General features: G+C 41.2%; 1 protein-coding gene across 1 annotated transcript in view; it reads left to right on the forward strand.

The window, feature by feature from the left end:
* Positions 1-20,396, forward strand: part of tbkbp1 (TBK1 binding protein 1) — a 98,692-nt gene that overhangs the window by 57,434 nt on the left and 20,862 nt on the right. Inside the window, exons 3-7 of the mRNA XM_061232264.1 lie at positions 570-695; positions 7,106-7,210; positions 7,766-7,916; positions 13,905-14,107; positions 16,311-16,372. Of these exons, the coding sequence (XP_061088248.1) occupies positions 570-695; positions 7,106-7,210; positions 7,766-7,916; positions 13,905-14,107; positions 16,311-16,372 (647 nt within the window). The remainder of the gene's footprint in view (positions 1-569; positions 696-7,105; positions 7,211-7,765; positions 7,917-13,904; positions 14,108-16,310; positions 16,373-20,396) is intronic.

Consider the following 20,396-nt stretch of genomic DNA (forward strand, 5'->3'; position numbering starts at 1 on the left):
GCACGTACATTCAGTTTACAAACAACTGGCATTCATCCTTTGGTACAACTAGGATACGCACAAAATCTAAGGCCTGCATATTTACTTAATTGGATTTTCTTAGGAGCTTTTAATAAGAGCATAAATAAAAAGAATTAAAAGCGTTTTGTTAATGGAGCCCACTGTGTGTGTGTCTCATATGAAACTATACCTGAAATTCTGAAATGCAGCTGTAATAGGCAAATTCTATGCGCTATACTTTGATGACTCAAGCCAAATTGAAAAGCGGATCCAGAAATATGTTCATAGCCTTTATTAGTGTCACTCATCACTTTTGGCAGGCTGGCTTTTATTCTTCCTGAGTTGTGTATTGAGTATCTGCATAATTAGCCAGTAATTTACTCATGGGCATAAAACCCAGAAGCTGTGAGGCTGTAATCTAGTGAAAAATTGGTCTTGTTTATTGAATGAGATAAGATGGTACTGTATGCGATTACGAAGGTGGGCAATCTGTCTAGACTATTTTCAGTCTGTCCAGTGGCCTAGCCAAGACTCTGTCTTCTCAAACCCCTGTTCTCCTTTTCCCACAGTTCCCCATGATCAGTGAATTTGGAGAGGACAGGAACTCCTACTGCTCCTTTGAGCCCAAGGAGACGGCCCTGCTGCAGTCAGAGAATGACAGCCTGCAGCAGAGAGTTAACACATTGACGCACGAGGTGAGGGGGAGGGAGCGAGGGAGGGAGAGTGGGGGGGAGAACAGTGAAAGGGAATTGAGGCGAGGTTGAATGAGGATCGAGGACAAGAAAAGGGCATGCAAGGTAAAGGAATAGGGGAGCGATTGACAGAAAGAGGGCAGCGTAAGACTGAGGCAAAGATATTCAGTAGAAGATCCTCATGCCAAAGCTGAGCTCAAACAGCAAAGGCCAGTTTATAGTCGCAGCGACATTTGATTTATACTCTGGGTGACTAGAGTGCATTTATACTTTTTTCTGAGGGCAACGACCACAGTCCACGTAGGGCACAATAGAACTTTCATGAATGTTCTGTGATTTCAGTTGAGCAACACTGCCGCTGGACTATAAACTGGCCTTAAGAGATACAGGTAGGTACACAGAGAGACAGCAGGAAATTTGTTGAGCAAAATATCATGAAACATAAATAAAGTGTCTGCGGTTGCCAAGAGCAGCACCAAATAGAACTTTTCACTTCAAATCAGTGACACAGTGACTGCAAGCATTGACCAGTCAAAGCATTACCTTTATGTCCAAGATCTAGAGGATTTCTTAATGTGAGTGATCTGCCATATTGCGCAATGTGTTACAATATGGTAACAAATCCCTACGCTTACTCCTAACCAACCTGCCGCTGCTTCTCTTAGTCATGCCGTTGTGATTCTTTCCACGTCTTATTGATTGCAATGTTACCATGGCTGCATATCAGCCTACTCTGTTCACGCATTACGTGCTGTCATCACACTTCGTCATCTGTTTCTCTCCTACTCATCCCTACTTTGTCCTTCTGTTATTTCGCTTGTGTTCTGTTGTTCACTCCTTCTCTTTTGGTTCTCCCTCTTGAGACTCTCCTTTGTTATTCCTTCTTCCCCCACTTTCCACTGTACATCGCGTCCATGTCAGGTCCCGATAGTTCCCAACCAAACAGTTTTTGCCAAGACCGCAGTGTTGGCAGAGCATTCAAGTGACGTTTCACTAACTGTGCTTGAGTCATAACTCACTGTTGATCCGGGTTTTTCTTTCTGTGACCTTCTGGAAGCCTTTCCCTCTGCTGGGATAGCACCCCTTCAGCTCTCCTCTAGTTCTCTCTAACTATTTTCTCCCTGTGAAATTACGCCCCTCTCAGTTCTGGGCATACCCCCCCAAAGAATTTGTCGACCTGCATGTCTACAAGGCTGATCGACATTGAGTCAGGATATGATCACTTTTCTTAACAGATCATTTTGTACTCATCAACTTACCAAGAACAAAAAAAATGCATTTCTTCTCTGCCAATCAACTTCATATTGACCTCCACGACCGACATTCATTTGTTGGCACAATAGTCAAATTAATCGAAAAAGGATTGACATCACGTTAGAATCTTTTGAACAGCTTTCTACATTGAAATGTCAATCCTTTTTCGATTAATTTTACTATTGTGCCAACAAACATATTGATGTCAGTCAGACAGCTAATGAATGTCGGTCATGGAGGTCAATATGAAGTTGAAGTTAAGAAAAGTGATCATATCCTGACTCAATGTTGATATAATGATGATTATTATTAAACATCAACAACATATTACAACATATTACAATTACACATTAACAACATATTACCCTACATCCTTTGTTGCTGTCATTAACCTATGTCGTTACTGATCGGGCAGCCTATGGTTTCTTGAAGAATATTTATGAGCTCATATACATTGCATTAGTACTGTGCTCTAAGGATAAAAGAATTTGTTGCCTGTCGGTAGCTATGCAATTGGTATATTTTATTATTATGAGATGGGGCAATTGCCTATTTGCAATATGATCACAGACTAGACGTTCTAACAAAATTAACTCCATGTAGAACTTTGCATTGTAACGTTCCCCTTATTGCATTCAGAACAATCATATTGTCATTAACATGTCAAGAACAGTGATAACAAAGCTGGAGAACGTATTGGGCATTAGTTATGTATCTACAGTGCACTAGCTAAGCAACGGTATTGCCAATGTTAGCTAGCAATAATGTATCCCCACTCCAGGAACTAAGCTATGGTATTAAATTTAGCTACTACTTTATCCCCACTGCACTAACATTAGCTAAGCAATGCTATTGCAATAATGTATCCCCACTGCACTAACTTTAGCTAGCTAGCTTGCTAGTTACATTACACCTGATGACACTGACACACAAGTAATTTGTCTTTGTTGTAGATGTTTATCTGGACACTGCCATATAACATTCAGTTATTTAAATAACTCATAGTGTTGTTATGAGTCATCATTTGCTTTGCCGGGGTTTGGTGGTCTTGCTGATGTTTTGATCCAAGGATGTTGCCTTTTTTCATTTTTTTCCGTTCCTACTCCTTTCCAAATCCCCAATAAGGCCAAAGGACAATTTAAAATCACTCATTTCGTTTTATTTTGGTAGGCTACTAGCGGTGAGATACTGATAACGATACGTTGATTTCGGTTACAAAGTAGATAACGATGATCTACAAACACAGAGTAATATTAAACGATGTGTGTACATTCTATTTAGCTGTGTGTATATCAGGGATATTGGCACGGCTGAAACTGACCAATAGAGACAATGGACTGGACCTATCCCTTATCTAATTAATGTTATACCATATAGAGGTCAGGTTCACTTCTGTTCACTTAGATATGAATTTTAAAAGGCTTTTTGATCACATTTTTGCACACTACTGTATGAGGAGGTAAACAATTTATAATCTTTGTTTAGTACATTTTTTGGTCTGAGGTTTGCCCACTCTAATTTGGCTTTTCTCTTTTTTTGAATGACCGGTACAACTGTCTGTCTGCAAGACACTGGAGTAATATCGGTAATATGGGCTCTTTCAGAATTTTGTACCATTTTGACGTGAACCCACAAGCCCGGGGACTTACTAGCTTTAAGTCTAGTAATAGCACAGTAAATTTCTTCTGATGTTATTTCCGATATTATCATTGGCTGAATTGCAGTGTGCTTAGAGTTTAAACCGCAGATAACAGATAAAGCTGTGGACTAAGATTTAGCTATTCCAGTTGAAATGCTGATCTATGGTCTAGAGGTTGAAACTTCCAGCTAAGCACACTGCAGTTGACCCATCATGTTTTAATAATACTAATACAGTTTATTTATATGGTGCTTTTAATAATTCAGTGATGAGCTCAAAGTGCTTTACAGAAGTACAAAACTGTGCAGTAATGTAAATTGACAGTTAAAATACACTAATCTGTGTCATGCAATTAATTAACTTGGATAAGCACACTGATAAAAATAGGTTGGATGTAGGTGATTGGGCAGATTGTTCCACAGGAGTGGTGCAATGGAGCTAAAAGCTTGATCACCCACAGTATGGAGCCATGGCCTGGGCACTGCCAAAAGGCTGTTGGATATGATCAAACTTCCTGGTTCTGGTGATAACTCTGGCTGCACTGTTTTGGCTAACCTGCAGCCTCTAGACCAGGGGTGTCAAACTCCAGTCCTGGAGGGCCGCAGTGTCTGTTGGTGTTTGTGGTTCCCTTTCAATCAGCAGCCAATTATGGCCTTGAGAACAAGGTGTGTGGACTCTTTAGCCACTGAAAGACTTTGAAATGTATCTCTCGTGCTGAAACACACCAAAGACCAGCAGACACTGCAGCCCTCCAGGACAGGAGTTTGACACCCCTGCTCTAGACTGACTTTGCAGGAAGCCCACCAAATATTGCATTAAATGAGAGCATGAACAAGTTTCTCAAGTTTGGGGTGCGGAAGATTGTTTAGATTGCTTTAGATGAAAGAAGGGCTGTTTTCAGACCAAGCTGATATGTGTATGGAATGTTAATGATGAGTCAAAAACAACACCGAGGTTTGTGACAGAGCTGGATGGAGAAATGATATAGCCATCAATGGTGGGGGTGATTATGGGATGGTGTTTTGGTTGATGTGGTGTGCCAATAAGTAGGGGTTCAGTCTTGCTTCCGTTGAGCTGGAGGGTCACGTTTAGTTTTGATATAAACCTGACTATCATCGGCTTAAGAATGGAAGTTAATTTTATGACTATTGGGGGAGCATACACATTTGAAAAAGGATTGGGCCCAGCACTGAGCTTTGTGGGCCACCACTTGTGACAGGAGAGAAGTCAGATTTTGCACTGCCAATGGAAATATGCTGGATTCCTTTTGTAAGGCAGGACTTAAACCATCTCAAGACAATGCAATTAATGCCAGTATGGTCCTTTTGTCGGCAGAGAAGAAGATCCAAGAGAACACTGGGGGATCTGGAATCGACAGACATTAGGATATCATTTGTCACTCTGACTATGGCAGTTTCAGTGCTGTGGCTTGATCTGAAACCAAACTGGAAAAAAAACCTCATAAAGGTGGTTTGAGGACAGATGGGAGTGAAGTTGGTGGGCTGTAACCTTCTCTATTATTTTGAAAGAAGTGGGAGATTGGAGATAAGGCTATAGTTATTCCCTTAGTCATGGATAACTGAACTAAAAATGATCTGGATTAAGGGTGGGTTTTTTCAGGAGGGGAGTGACGGCAGCAGATTTTAAGAGCTGTGGTACTACTCCAGACTGAAGAGACTTATTAATTAAAAGTGCAATGAAGGTAGAGAAAGCTGGGTGGAGCATTACTTGCAAAGGGTTGTGGGGATGGGATCAAGCAAGCAACTTGTTGATCTCATTTTGGAAACTATAGGTAATATGTCAGCAGCTGGTTGCTGAAGGATGCCCATCTTTCATTTCTATTGAGTGTGATTCCTGTATTCTAAATCCTTAAATCGGGTTTGTTTTTAAACCGATTATTCGGGAGCTTGCAACTACGCTCACTGAGCACTTTATTAGGAACACTATACTAATACTGGGTAGGGCCTCCCTTTGCTCTCAAACCTCCCTCAATTCTTTGTGGCATGGATTCTACAAGATGTTGAAAACATTCCTTTGAGATTCTATTCCATGTTGACATGATGCTGCGAATCTCCCATTCTACCACATCCCAAAGGTGTTCTACTGGATTCAGATCCAGTGACTGGGAAGGCCACTGAAGAACATTAAAGTTATTTTCATGTTCAAGAAACCAGTTTGAGACAAATTTGCTTTGTGTGTTTTATTATTATTATTTTTTTTATGGTAATTTATCATGCTGGAAGTAGCCATTAGAAGATGGGTACATTGTGATCATGAAGGGATGCACATACTCAGCAACAATATGCTCATTCAAGTTATGATTGATTGGCATTAACGGGCCCAAAGACAGGTTTGGTCCATGGATTCACGCCAAATTCTGACCCTACTATCTGTATGCCAGGATACATTTTTCCAGTCTTCAACTATCTAGTTTTGGTGAGCCTGTGCCCACTGCAGCCTTAGCTTTCTGTTCTCGGCTGACAGAAATGGAACCCAACGTGGTCTTCTGCTGTTAACCCTAACCCTAACCCATCTGCCTCAAGGTTCGACATGTTATGCATTCTGAGATGATTTTCTGCTCACTACAATTGTGCAGAATGTTTATCTTATTTACCATAGCCTTTGTGTCAGCTCAAACCAGTCTGGCCATTCTCCGTTGGCCTCCTTCTGCGTTCACTAGTTTTGGGTATTTGTAATTTAATCACGTAACTAACTTACTAACGCATCTCCAGTTTCAATTCTGTTCTGTAACTCCGCCTCCCTATTCTATCACTGATTACTTGCTTAGTTTCAGCGAAGTGTTCACACATGTCTCTCTTTATCACTACATCTCCTGATTCTGTGCAATTATCTACTCCCTAGTCCAGAGCAGTTTGTATTACATGTGTCTTTGTGAATCCAGTCCACATTTTCGTTTCCCCCTTGTTATTGTATTATTACCCTTTCATGTGTCTCACCTGATGTTTATTTGTTAGACCGCCCTCACTCCCATGCCCTGCCTAGTTTGTCTCATTTGCCTGTGTATTTATACCTGTCCTTTTCAGTTGCACCTTGCTAGTTTGTCATATCCTGCTTTTTTGAGTCCCGAGCCCTTTTACTCCCTTACCCCTGTTCTAGCCCCCATTTATTCCTGAGCCCTAGTTTCCTGAGCCCTTGCCCTTGTGGCATTCTGTCTTGTTGATTTTTGTTTCCTGAATTCTCATGTATCACTCCTGCCTGCTTCTCTGGACTTTTCTTTGGTTTTTGTGGATATCTGTACTTCTGCCTTATTTGGACTGACCTCCCGGTTTTTTAATTCTACCTATTTTTGATTATCCACTTGCTATTAAATCTGGGGTGTAAAAATTTTTTCTACACCCCTGTCTGCTTTTGGTTCCTCTGTCCCCCCCGCCTTGACACTGAACCTCTTGACCATGTTTACATACTTTTATGAATTGAGTTGCTGCCACCTGTTTGGCTGATTAGATATTAGCATTAACAAACTGTATGCACGTGTACTTAATAAAAACTACTTTCTCAGCTCCAGAAGAGTAAGGAACGTGAGGAGCAATTAGAGGATGTGATCCAGGCCTATGAGAAGATCCATATGGAGAAGAGTAACCTCCAGAGGGACCTTGACAAGATGGTGAGTGTTAGCGCCCTCTCCTGGGAGACCTCCTGCAGCTTATTAAAAACCATAGCAACAGCAATGTGAACTGTAGACTTGACTCCACAAATTTGTTCAAAACTTGATGATCCATGTTATCCCTGCATCATTTGACAATATTCCAAAGACCATCCTGTGACATTAGGGAATGCATAGCTTTTGTCTGTCTTCAAGTGACCCCATAAATGGTCAATGGGGTGACTGTGGATTGTGCGGCACTCTTTGCTCTTTGGTCTGCAAGTTGTTCTTGCATAGCTTTGTAGTAACTTCAATTTCAACTTCAAATTTTAAAAATTCTAAAACTTTCTGTTTATTTCCACGATTACACGGAAAAATAAGTCCCAGATTTTCAATGTGGTCTCAGACTTTTGGACTCCACTGGCCAAGAAAATTGAGATTGGTGCATTAGGGCTCAGAAGACAACAACATAGAGCTAACATGTTAAGAGCCATAAATGTACTATAATCCTCCAATGGAATCGATGTGACTTTTCTCTGTCTATGACTGTAACATGACATGGATATTCACTGTCAGACCACACTGGCGGAGAAGCACATGGAGCGGATCCGTAACTTAGAGACGGCACTGCGGCAGAGGGACAGCTCCCTGCAGAAGCTGAACACGCAACTCCACAGCAAGGACATGCAGTATCTGCAGCTTCATGCCAGCCCAGAAGTCTCCCATAGTGAGTTTACTAGTGCAAACTAGCTTCCTCACAACATTCTCCAGTCTGTATGTGTGTCTCTGTCTGTCTGGGTCTCAAGAATGAGTTCAAATCTAGTGTTAACAGACTGTCAAATCAAACCTGGGTCAAATGTGTAATTGTTTTGGATGCAAATAGTTTTCTATGCTTTCTGAGCTTGTCTGGCGTATTGGAAAGTATCAAATACTCTCAAAGAATAAACATTATTATTGTCATTTAGCAGACGCTCTTATCATGCCCACATCTCTTAGTTTGAAGGCCAGATGATGCATCGTCTGTTCAACAGCAACTGGTTTCGCTCTTGCTGATCCCTAGTCAGGACTGAAAGGCCTCAAAGAAGTGGCCTCTGTGTCATCTTAGCGTTTTTCAGCTTTTGCCAGGTGGTTTAAATCCATGTGTGGGTGTTCATCTCTGTCCAGAGTAAGGGTAAAGAAAATCACAGGAAAAAATAAAATTAAAAACCAAGTGCTAAGCTTATCCTCTAATTCAAGCCTCCTCTGGAAAAAGGGAACAGAATGGGTGGCTGGATTTCTTAAAACGTGTAAGCACATTATGGACTGCATATCCTAATCTCAGGTGACTTTCATTTCTCCCTCTTTAAATAGCTGGTTTGTACAGTTTTAGTTTTTACTGAAACAGTTCAAGTGCCTCTTAGTGTACAACACCAGGGACATAGTTGCTATCTGTGTCATGTGTTGAAATCCACTGGCTTGACCTCTTTTCCACACCATTTGGAGGAAGTGGCACACTGCTAACTGTATCGCAAACACTTGTTAGCCTGTGACACAGTACTGATGAAAAGATCACCCTTGAGGATGTTGCAGCTGTTACAGAAGGTGACCACCAGGTGGTAGCACTTATCAACTCAACAGGCCTCAATAAGTGCCTGTTAAAACTCAACTTAACACAAACCAAGGTGCAGTGGTGGAGCTTTCAGCTCAATTGCATTGTGGCCATAGGCAATTTGTGTGCAGTTTCAATGTATTGGCTTCAGACAGACAGACATTTTTAAGAATTCTCCTAAAGTTAGTAACTCTCATTATTTGCATTCTTTTACTTTGTTACTTTGTGTGTGTCTGAATTAAAGGCATGTTTTGCTTTGTTGTAACGCATCATTAAGCAGCTTTAAGTGAACTAATGTACCGCAATAGATGCCTCAGAGGTAATATAACCAGTAATTAGACCCACTAAAACAGGATTTTCCCAATGAAATGTTTGCTCCAAATTAAAGAATGAAAAAAAAACAATCTAAGGAGTACCATTTCAGTTTCACTTAGTATTCCAAGCGCTAATATGGTTTGTACTATAAAATGCCATATGTTGATTGGATTTATACGATTTTCTGGTGTTTCTGGTGTTGTGGCAATCCCCAGCTTTTGAGCTTCCACAATACAAACAGGACCAAGGTTGTCTTTTTGTGCAAATCTCAGTCGTGAAGCCCACACATTTGCTGACACTACAACTACCAGCCTGTATCTCTTCTTCCCTTTCTCGCTAAAACTCTGGAACGGGCGGTCTGCTCCCAACTGTCCACTTATCTTCTCCAGAACAATCTCCATGACCCCAACCAGTCTGGCTTCAAGAGTGGCCACTCCACTGAGACCGCCCTGCTCGCGGTCACTGCGGCACTCCACTCTGCTAAAGCCAAATCCCTCTCCTCTGTCCTCATCTTCCTCGACCTGTCGGCCGCCTTCGATACAGTCAACCATGAGATTCTGCTCTCATTGCTGTCTGGGATGGGTGTCACAGGGTCTGCACTCACTTGGTTTTCCTCCTACCTCTCTGGTCGCTCCTACCAGGTGACTTGGAGGGGCTCAGTCTCTGACCCTCACCCCCTACAAACTGGAGTCCCGCAGGGCTCAGTTCTTGGGCCTCTCCTCTTCTCGCTATACACCATGTCTCTTGGTTCTGTTATCTCTTCCCATGGCTTTTCTTATCATTCTCACGCTGATGACACCCAACTCTTCATTTCCTTCCCCCCCGACACCCAAGTCACCACACAGATCTCTGCCTGCTTGGCTGATATCTCTGCGTGGATGACTTCCCACCACCTGAAGCTCAACCTTGCCAAAACTGAGCTTCTCGACATCCCTGCTAAGTCCTCTCCGTCAATCGACCTCTCACTGACTGTTGAGGACTTTGTAGTTTCCTCCTCCCGTACGGCAAAGAATCTTGGGGTGACTCTTGATAACTGCCTCACCCTGGCTCCACAAGTGTCCTCCACTGCCAGAACCTGCAGGTTCTTTCTGTATAATATACGCCATATCCGTCATCTCCTGACGGAGAAAGCCACCCAGCTCCTAGTCCAGGCGCTCGTCATTTCCCGCCTGGATTACTGCAACTCCCTCTTAGCCGGTCTCCCAGCATGTGCCATCAAGCCCCTCCAGCTGGTCCAGAATGCTGCAGCCCGCCTGATCACCAGTCAGCCCAGGTCGGCTCATGTCACCCCGCTTCTCATTGGCCTCCACTGGCTTCCTATTGCTGCACACATCCATTTCAAGGCCCTAGTGTTGGAATTTCAGGCTGCTAAGGGGACTGCCCCACCTTAGATACAATCCTTGATCACTCTGGTCGCCTTATGGTTCCCTCTCTACGTGCACCTGGCGGTCGAGCTGCACGTTCACGCCTGTTTTCCATTCTGGTTCCTCAGTGGTGGAATGACTGGCCTACCACTGTCAGGACAGCAGAATCCCTCCCCCTATTTCGACGCAGACTCAAAACCCACCTTTTCAAACTCTACCTTAGTCCTCCCTCCTGATTTCCCCCGCCCCTCCTTTCTGATATCCCTATCCTTGTCTGTCCAGAAGTTTTAACCGTCAACACCCTCGTTTAAATGTCCAGCAATACTGAACACAAGTGTGTCAACAGTTAAAACATCTCACTTAACCAACATGTAAAATATGTTTATTTGATTTAATTTGGTAGTTATTGTCAAAGATATGAATCATCAATGATCAATTATCAATGACCAAATTCAGTGATAGGCAGAGCAACCTGTTGAATCAGCCTTTATCAAAGTGCACAACTTGCAACCAGGTGAAAATCAATAGATTTATTTAGTTACACAATATATGCACGTCTAATCTACAGACCTTGTTCATCTACCTTAAAGCAATGAAGGTTACAGACACAGACAACAGTCACAAAATAAATTAATGGATGACCATATCAAACACCAGCTTGTTTCCTGCCAAAATGCTCAAGAAATCTGACGGCAAAACATTCCAACAGACCAGTGATGAAAAGTACAACGCCAGACCAAGGTGCAGGACTTAAATGCTAACTTCCAATTCAAACCAAAAAGTAAAAAGCCAGGTCTGTTGTCAAGTTTGGGATCTTACAGTAGGTCTGCAAGGCCACCCCTGTTGAAACAGACACACACACACCCACACACACAGGCACACACACAGTTCTCTCCGTTTTTTATCCCTTGACCAGGCCTGATCTTTTGAAGTTCCCTATGACCCAACGGTGAATTAGGAATTTGTTCCCGGACAGCATACTGCTGTTTAGTTATACAGCTTGGCTCCTTGCTTGTTATATTTATTTTACATGAGATATAACAACTGGTCTTGTGCCAGTCCTTGTTACACACCACTGAATTGTAGGTAGTGCATGAGAGAGGTAATTCACAAACTCACAAACATTACGCATATTTTTAAGGAAAGGGCAGAATGCTCTCAAATTATTTCACTCTCAGAGCAAATTCATGTAACAGAATAACAGCAATTTTGTTTGACCTCCTTCAGGCTGCTCAGAAGAAAATGGCCTGAATTTATTCAGAATTTTGCCTTTACTTCGAAAGTCAAAAGTGCCTTGTTCAGCCATCACCAAAATAAGCTTCAGTCTGCGTTTGTGAGGAAAAAGAGAAACACTTTTATTTGTCAGTTAAAGTTAGGCAAAATGTAGACCAAATCCAAGAAAATGGAACTCACTGTTTCAGAATGGTGTCAGGCTGCCAGCCATACAGCGTTCATGATGGAACTGGGAATACCCCTGAAAAACAATACCACACCAGAGGTCTGCTAGGGTCCTCCTGTTCTGTTGCAGGAAGAGTTGTTTTTCTACAAACAAACAAATGCAGCCAACATGCCAGTTGCCACTCACAGTTGGGTACGAATGCATTCCCCTGACGTCCACAAGACGGAAAAGCTGGCACAAACAGGGGCACAGGGACAGCCCTGGACCCAACCCAGAGGACACATGCCATCCCTCTATTCTGTGATTTCTGGGGTCATCCTGTGACACAGCAGAAATGCAATCATATATTTCATCCTCCTTAAAATAGTTTTATTCTAATGCACCCAATTGTATACAGCGGTGGTAACCAACCTTGTTTCTGGAGATCTACTGTACCATCCTCTAGGTTGTCATTTCAACCCTAATTTGGCCCATTTTACTCTATACTAATTAGCAACTTAAGATCTCTTGCTGTTGAATGTGAGCTGAATGTGAGTTGAATAGGGCGGCCTGTAGCGTAGTGGTTAAAGTAAAAGACTGGGACACGCAAGGTCGGCGGCTCTAATCCCGGTGTAGCCACTATAAGATCCACACAGCCGTTGGGCCCTTGAGCAAGGCCCTTAACCCTGCATTGCTCCAGGAGAGGATTGTCTCCTGCTTAGTCTAATCAACTGTACGTCGCTCTGGATAAGACCGTCTGCCAAATGCCAAAAATGTAATGTAATGTAATGAGCTAGGGTTGGAGTGAAAACCTACAGGATGGTAGATCTCCAGGAACAGGGTTGGTTGCCATTTATTTACAGTATGCCATACAATATTGTTGTATCAAGGATGCTATGCAACAAGCGTCTCAGACAGGCAGTCCTGCTCCCAGAGATGTTTCTGATTTTCACTCCAACTAATTACTGTACTGTATATTATGATTATTTGGTATTATCCATGTTCAGTGCTCAATGTCACCGTTCAGGCTCAGACTTAATTCATCAATTCAAGAGTGGCATCATGCACATTTAAAAAAAACAAGAATGTCTTTGCACAGGCCCCTAACCTCTAACACTAACCTCCAAAATAATTATTTTCTCAAATTATACATTTCCAAAATACGTTCCAATATAAGTTTCCAAAATATTTGAATATTTACACCCCTGTTTTCATTACTTTGTACATCCTCCATTCACAAGGATACAGCACAGCTAATAGTGTTTTATGAGATTAGTGTGCACATTGGGGGACCATTCTTCCATACAAAGATTCTTCATATCCTTTGGTCTGCATTTTAAGATGGACATCTTCATGTCATTTTCATTGGTTTCAAGTCTGATGATTAAGAGAATTTTGTGATCAAATAACCATTACTTGGTTGATTCTGAGGTATGCTTGGGATTATTGTCTTGCTGAGAGAACCATTTGTAGCTAAATTTGGGCATAAAAGCATTGGGTTTTTGGACAGAATTGACCTGATACAGTTGATAATTTAATTGAACTCTGGGAATGGTTGCAATGGTCTTCTTCCAACACAGCACCCAGTCATGGGTCCAATGCTAAAAAACTCCAGATCCTTTTATTTGTTGTTTGCCCTCAACATTGGTAGATTCACAGATTTCGTATCCCCAGGATGCTATAAAGATCTGTCATATCAGCAAACACTATATAATATGAATTACTTTTTTAAATGCTTGAGAACACATAATGTTTTTTCATGAGGGAAATGAATAGCAATCTGGATATATTATCTTTTCAGAGAATACAGGTCTTGTGTGAAGCTGTAATTATGACTCCATTTTTTCCCTCCGATTATGTCAGAGAAGGCTGCATATAGCCTATTGGCTAAGATGCTTGACTGGGACATTGAAGGTTGCTGGTTCCAGCCCCAGTATAGCCACAGTAAGAGCAGCGCAGCTGTTGGGCGCTTGAGCAAGGCCCTTATGTACGTAATGTAATGTCTGAAACTCAAGAAACTGAATCAGAGATGAATATGGAAGACTGACTAATAGATAGTTTTGGCCGCAGTGTTGGACTGCCCGGCGCTGACCCTGCAGAGTTCACGCAGCCTCGACGCCCTGTCCGACCTGAAGCTGCAGCGGCTGGAGGCGGAGCTGGAGGGGGCCCGGCACGAGGCCCAGGGGGCCTGTCAGCGGGAAGAGGAGCTCAAGGCCGAATGTGAGCGGCTGCAGGAGGAGCTCAGGCAGCTGCAGGAAACGCAGAGGCAGCAGGTGAGATGCGCGCGCGCGCGCACAGGCACGCACGCAATGTGGCCAGCCTGTAGACTAGTGGCAATAAGATCCGTGCAGTTGTGGGCCCTTGAGCAAGGCCCTTAAACCTGTATTGCTTCAGGGAGAATTGGCCCCTGCTTTGTAAATCGCTTTGGATAAAAGTGTCAATGTACATCCATATCAGATGAACCATGTGGGAATTGCATTGTTTTTATGCATAGCACTCCCATTTTAGGGGAGCAAAGGTTATTGGGCAATTGGCAGCTCAGCAGTTTTTTGGCCTGCCCTGTGTTGTTGCATTGTTAGCTCATGCACAAGAAAGCGAAAAAAAGGTCTAGGGTTGAATCTCGGCATAGAATTTGCATTTGGAGTCTGTTGCTGTTGTCTGTCAACATGGAAATGAAAGATGTGTCAATGCCTGTAAACCAGGACATCATAAGGTTGAAAAATTATATAACACATATATTAATAATGAAAAATGCATAAATAAAATAATAAATAGATCAGAGACATGGCCAAAACACTTAATAGTTTTGATTTGTACGTTGCTAAGAAGCAAGAACACACTGGTGAGCTCAGCTATAGAAAACAACCTGGTAAACCACAGAATTGTAGTGAATTACCAAGGAATGCTTTCAGTTGTGAAGAAAAACCCAAACTGTTTCAATCTTGTTAACAGATCAGTAACACTCTCCAGGATGTAGGTAGATGACTAAAATGAAAATGAAGAGATTGCACCATCGTAATCTCTGTTGGCTCACTGCAGGATACAAACCACTGGTAGGTTTCAAGAACAGAACGGCCAGGTAACAGTTTTCCTCACAAGCAACCTGATAACCAAATAAACAAACTGAACTCTGAAGCAAACTCTTAAGGAAGATGAGTATTAACCTCTACCTGATGGGAAGTGATGGGAAGGGAAAAATGCAATGAACTTTTCATGATCCAAAAACTCAAAAACCACCTCTAGGGTTTGGCATGTATGGCTGCCCCTGGACATTGGACAGCACTTCAGCTTGCAGCAGGGCATAGTTTTTCAAGGCCAGAAATTGCAATGTTCTTGACTGGGCATGTCAGTCACCAAACCTGAATCCAATCGAATATACTTTTACATTTCTGAAGACAAGACTGACAGATACTGAAGATTGCTGCGGTACAGGCCTGGTAGAGCATCATCAGGGAAGACGCGCAGCATCTTGTGATGTCTATGGGTCAGAGATCTCAGGCAGTCATTGATTGTAAAGGATTTGTATTAAATATAACACATTTTTTAAGAAGACTATGCTCATTTGTCCAATTATTTCTGGTCCCCGAAGGGACTGTGTATAAAAACTGGATCCCACATCGATCACTGTATGGATGTACGGTAAATACACAATGTGCTGGAGTACAGAGCCAAAACAAAAAAATTGTTTCAAAAATTGTGAGCATCTGTGTCAAAAATCTCTAAACACACAATGCGTCAAACGTCTAAGTAGATGGGCTACAGCAGCGGAAGACCAATAATTCTAAAAATTAAGTCTAATAAACGCCTAATAATGTGCTCACTGAGTACATTTTCAGACCTTTGAATCATAAAGTTCTAACATTTTTAACAAAAATTAGTATACATAGATACTGTATGTTATTTATAAGGCACTAGATATACAGCATGTTTTACACAAAATTACTGTTTAAGAGTATTTCAAATGTTGTATCTGCTTGGAGCCCTTTCACTTTGGAATCTTTGAAGCTTAATATCTAAAAACCACTCAGAACGCAGATAGAACCTTATAATTCTACTTATGATTTTACACATTCTACCTGTTTACATAGCTTTGCACTGACCACATATTGGTAGGACTAATCAACAGTGCACCAGCTGTATTTACACAGGGACATTCAATCCATGACTTTCATGAGCACTGTATTAAAGGCCATTCGATACCACAAGTAGTGCACGGGGAGTTTAGAATGGAAGAATTTCATTTCACTGGGTCTCTGCGAGATCCATCTTGTAACCTTTCTTACCTTTATGACCTTCTATAGCCAGGCCATTTCTTCTCATTCAGGAGTTTTTCTCACCACTATTTCAGGGCTTTTCTCTCCACTGGGGAGTTTTAGTGGGAAGCTTCTGCTACTCTAAAGTGTTTTTTGTGAGTTTTACTTTTGTACAACATGCTATACAAATACAATTTAATTTAATTGAACATTTTCCTTGCAGGAGATGTCTTCTTCCTGTGAGCAGTGTGATGTGGAGTGGATAAAAAAGGCAGGAGACGAACAGTGAGTTGTTAATTTGTCATTTGAAATAACAAATACGAACTCCTGCTGAAATCAACTGATCTAAACTTCTATCTTATAATATCAGGGGTTATTACAGTTGATGATTTGCAAAAAGCCCTGAATCTGGTATAAAGCATGTGGAGGCTCATATCAGCATTATATATAGGCATTAGGTCAGTATAGCTCATTGGAATCACCCCTGTGTGATTATTTTAGTACATTGAGCAATATAATTGATGTAGTTGAAAGATTTAGATTTTACTCGTACTTCAGAAATAAATGCAATTGTGCTGTTAAATAATTGAATACTATTCTGAGCAGCTGCAGAGAACTTGCTAGTGAGAACAGGAAGGTCCCATGGGCCAGGAAGTGTTTCCTGTTCTCAAGGTAAACACCAGCCTCCGTCACCTCCGGGCAGTGGTTATCCACTCTTTTTTGCCCCTCGTTACCAGGTATTGCATAGCTCTCCTGGGTAAAGGGTGGGGGGAGATGGACTACCAACTGTGAAAGCCCAGCACATTTTCATCTAAAGCAAACTTAAACTTGAACACAGTGAAGCCACGAGGAGTGGTGAGTCGGAAAGTGAGAGGATCAACCTGCAACTACAGGAGTTTCCAGACTTGACTCACCGATTTTTGCCGTAGCTAGTCACCCCCTTCTCTCCGTTTTCTTATTTTCTGTCTGACTTGCTAATTCTTGGAAGCTATGTCTTTTAAAATAAGTCAAAGTCTTTATAAAAAGTATGTTTTCTTTAGTTTGAAAGTGCCCAAGCCATAGCATTGTAATTTCTCCTCAGTGTTTTTTCTGGTTACCTTTTTTTAGGTGTTTTTGCTCTTTAAAACCAAAGTATTTACATGATGATGTTTCCTCCTTTCGGGTTTATTTTTCAGTTTCTTTAACGCCTCACGAGTCGAGTGGGATTTTTTGCATTCATTCCTTTTATCACAATGCAATTTTCAATCCTATATGATCACAGCATATACCATTTGAAAACGTTAAAACTTGCGGTTCAATCTGTATAAACAATTTTACGATGCCATTGCTTTACATCATAGTTCCTTATTTTGTAACATGTGGGGTGGAAAAACAAGCAACATAAGCAACATACATAATACCCATTGTTTGCATAGAATTCTGGAGGAATTATCATCTTTGTCCATTTCAATGGAGATGCAACCATTTATTGACCATGAGCTCACCGGAAGTCTGTTCACCTACGGAGAGGATATAGGAGGTCCCCAAACAAAGACTAACAAACATATATATAGTTTCATATCTTCTCCTTACTAATGAACCAATAAACCATGGTGACACCCTTCCACTTATGCTTTCTTATTAAACAGTTCTGGCAAAATTGTGCTCCCTCCATACTCCTATCACGTATGCTAGGGGTACTTGTAGACCACTTATACAATGTTGTTTGTCACTTTTCTCCCATTGTCTGCTAACCTCTGAATGACCATATCCTGCTGTTCACTTTCTTAGCTCCTTTCTTTCATTATGTGAAGGGAAAGTCATTCAAATCAGCCTGGGAAGCTATCCTGCCTTCACTGCTCACATATGTGCAGCCTTTCAGTATCATATAGCTGCAGTTGTCTACATATGTGGTTGCAAGCCTCAAACCTAATCCTGACCTTACTTGCAATGCAATGTTGCAAACAATAGCCATTCTATCGATGTTTCTCTGAGTTAGCTAATTTTTAGTATGTGTGAAAAGGACACTGATATTAACTTATTTCTTGTAGTATGTGGATTTCCAAAATGCAGAGAAGGCAAGGCATCTTAAAATTGGTTATACAGATAGAAACGTGAGTTTTAACGCTTTCAACGGTATATCCTGCTACCATAGTGATTGCAAATTGCACTGTGGGGGTTAAAATGTGGAGAAATAAGCAGCCCCAATATATGCTCCAATTGAATATACATATCCAATTGAATGACACAGTGGTGGTATAGAAATGAAAAAACATTTTCGAGATGTAAAACTTTGCTAGAGTGATCAGTTTCATATGGAAACAGATCTGTACTTTTTTGACATCTTGAACTGGCTGTGTTTGCTTGGAGCCCATGTATTACTTCTTACAGCTATATTTTCAGCTTATGTATTTGTCCAATTACTTTTGGTCTGCTGAAATTGGCGGAACTACTATACATTTACCCAAAATGGATGTAAAAAAAACAATCACAATCACATAGTGAATAGTTTTATTTCAACTGTTTATTTTCTGGAGCACAGAGCGAAAACAACAAAAAATGTTTCACTGTCCAAATACATATGTACTGCACTCTAGGCTAACTGGCCAAAATACAAAAATTATCATGACCTGAATCCTGAAATGCAGATTTCTGAAAGCTAGTGCATATGACCGCTGCCATTGTGTAGCTTAACTTCACCATGTCTTACTGACATCATACCTGTATATTAAAATAATTTTTCAATAGTTTTTAGAGAATTTAACACATTATGTATTTTGATCTATTATATTCTGGTATTGCAGGATGGCAAAACTACTTTGTTATTGTTTGTTCCATATACCTGTCCAATTCTGTGTTGTTTCAAGTAACACTGGTAAGCACAGTATGTTTTACTAGCCGGAATTAAACATTTGATTCCCCCATTATATGTGTTGAGAGCACATTGGTCAGTCCTCCCCCCAAGTTTCACATTCATTTCTATATGAAAACCCAACTTTCGGAGTTTGTTTCAGAGAACCACAGTAGCATTGGCTTCAGAGTGGGAGAAAAGTCATCTCACCGATGCGGTGGCAGCCTGCATTATTGTAGTTGGCACAGAGGCACCAGACGCGTGGGAGTGATGCCAGCTCACCAGTGTGGTGGTAATCTGCGCAGACAGGGTTTCAGACTGGAGGTGTGGTTGAGCCACTTCTCTTGCTTTGCCTCAGCACGGGTGGGTTTTGATACAGCTCTCTCGTGTTCAAGTGTCTCCAAGGCCTGGTAGATGGTTATTTCAAGATTGTTATCATAACATGTGCAGAGCAGGAGACACTTTTATTTAAAAGTCTCCTTTTCAGCACAGTCCTGCATTATAAAGCATAAAAAATTATACACAATGTTTACAAGGAGAGATTATGATGATAACATATCGAAGTTAACACAAATAAATATCACAGTAGCGAAATCACTGAAAACTAGCATTTTTTTATTAAAAAAAAAAAAGTCTTCACTGACATTTCAAAATGTATTAGTTTTTCCAGTCCAGGTCACACTGGAGCTGGTTCATGGCACAGTGCTATGAAAAAGTATTTACCTGATTTCTTCTATTATTGCGTGTTTTTAATACTGAATGGTTTCATATTTCTAGACAAAATATAATACTAGACAAGGGTAACCTATGTAAATACAAAAAATATTCTCTAAATTATTATTTCACTAAGTTGCCACGCCCATATCACCCACATGGTAATTGTCCCCTTATTACTAAATCAACTAATTTAATTGATAATTCAATTCAGGTGATTGAACACACCCAGGCTTTTTCAGGTGATTGAACACACCCAGGCTTGATTGCAGCCTGTCCCGTTGAATCTAAACCATAGTGATATTAAACCTCACCATTAGGGTGAAGTAGACACCGCAAAGTTTCTACAAGCAAACGATGCCACAATACATTGAAATTTACCAGAAGAGATTACGGAACAATTTGGAAATATATCAGTCAGGAGCCATTTCTTAGGTTCTGGGATACCAAACCAAAGTGAGAGTCGTTATATCCAGTGGTGGATGCGGAAGCCAAGGCCAGTGATAAACCACAGTGCAGACTCAAGAGTGGTAGACTGTATCCAGGGGTTTAAGGACGGAAGCCATCGCCTTCCTATTAATTATTTCTCTATAATCCAGGAGAGGGAGAAGCATTGTCTGCACAGTCCTCTTCCTATTTTCAAATGTGAAGCAAGACCTATTTCTGTATAAGAAACCTATTTTAATCCTCACATGTATTCTTAAAAGACAGTTATCAAAATCAAAATACCCGTATGTTGGTTCACTCTTGTACAAGCACAGTACA

This window comes from Conger conger, chromosome 2 (assembly GCF_963514075.1).
Source record: "Conger conger chromosome 2, fConCon1.1, whole genome shotgun sequence".
NCBI classification, from domain to species: Eukaryota; Metazoa; Chordata; class Actinopteri; order Anguilliformes; family Congridae; genus Conger; species Conger conger.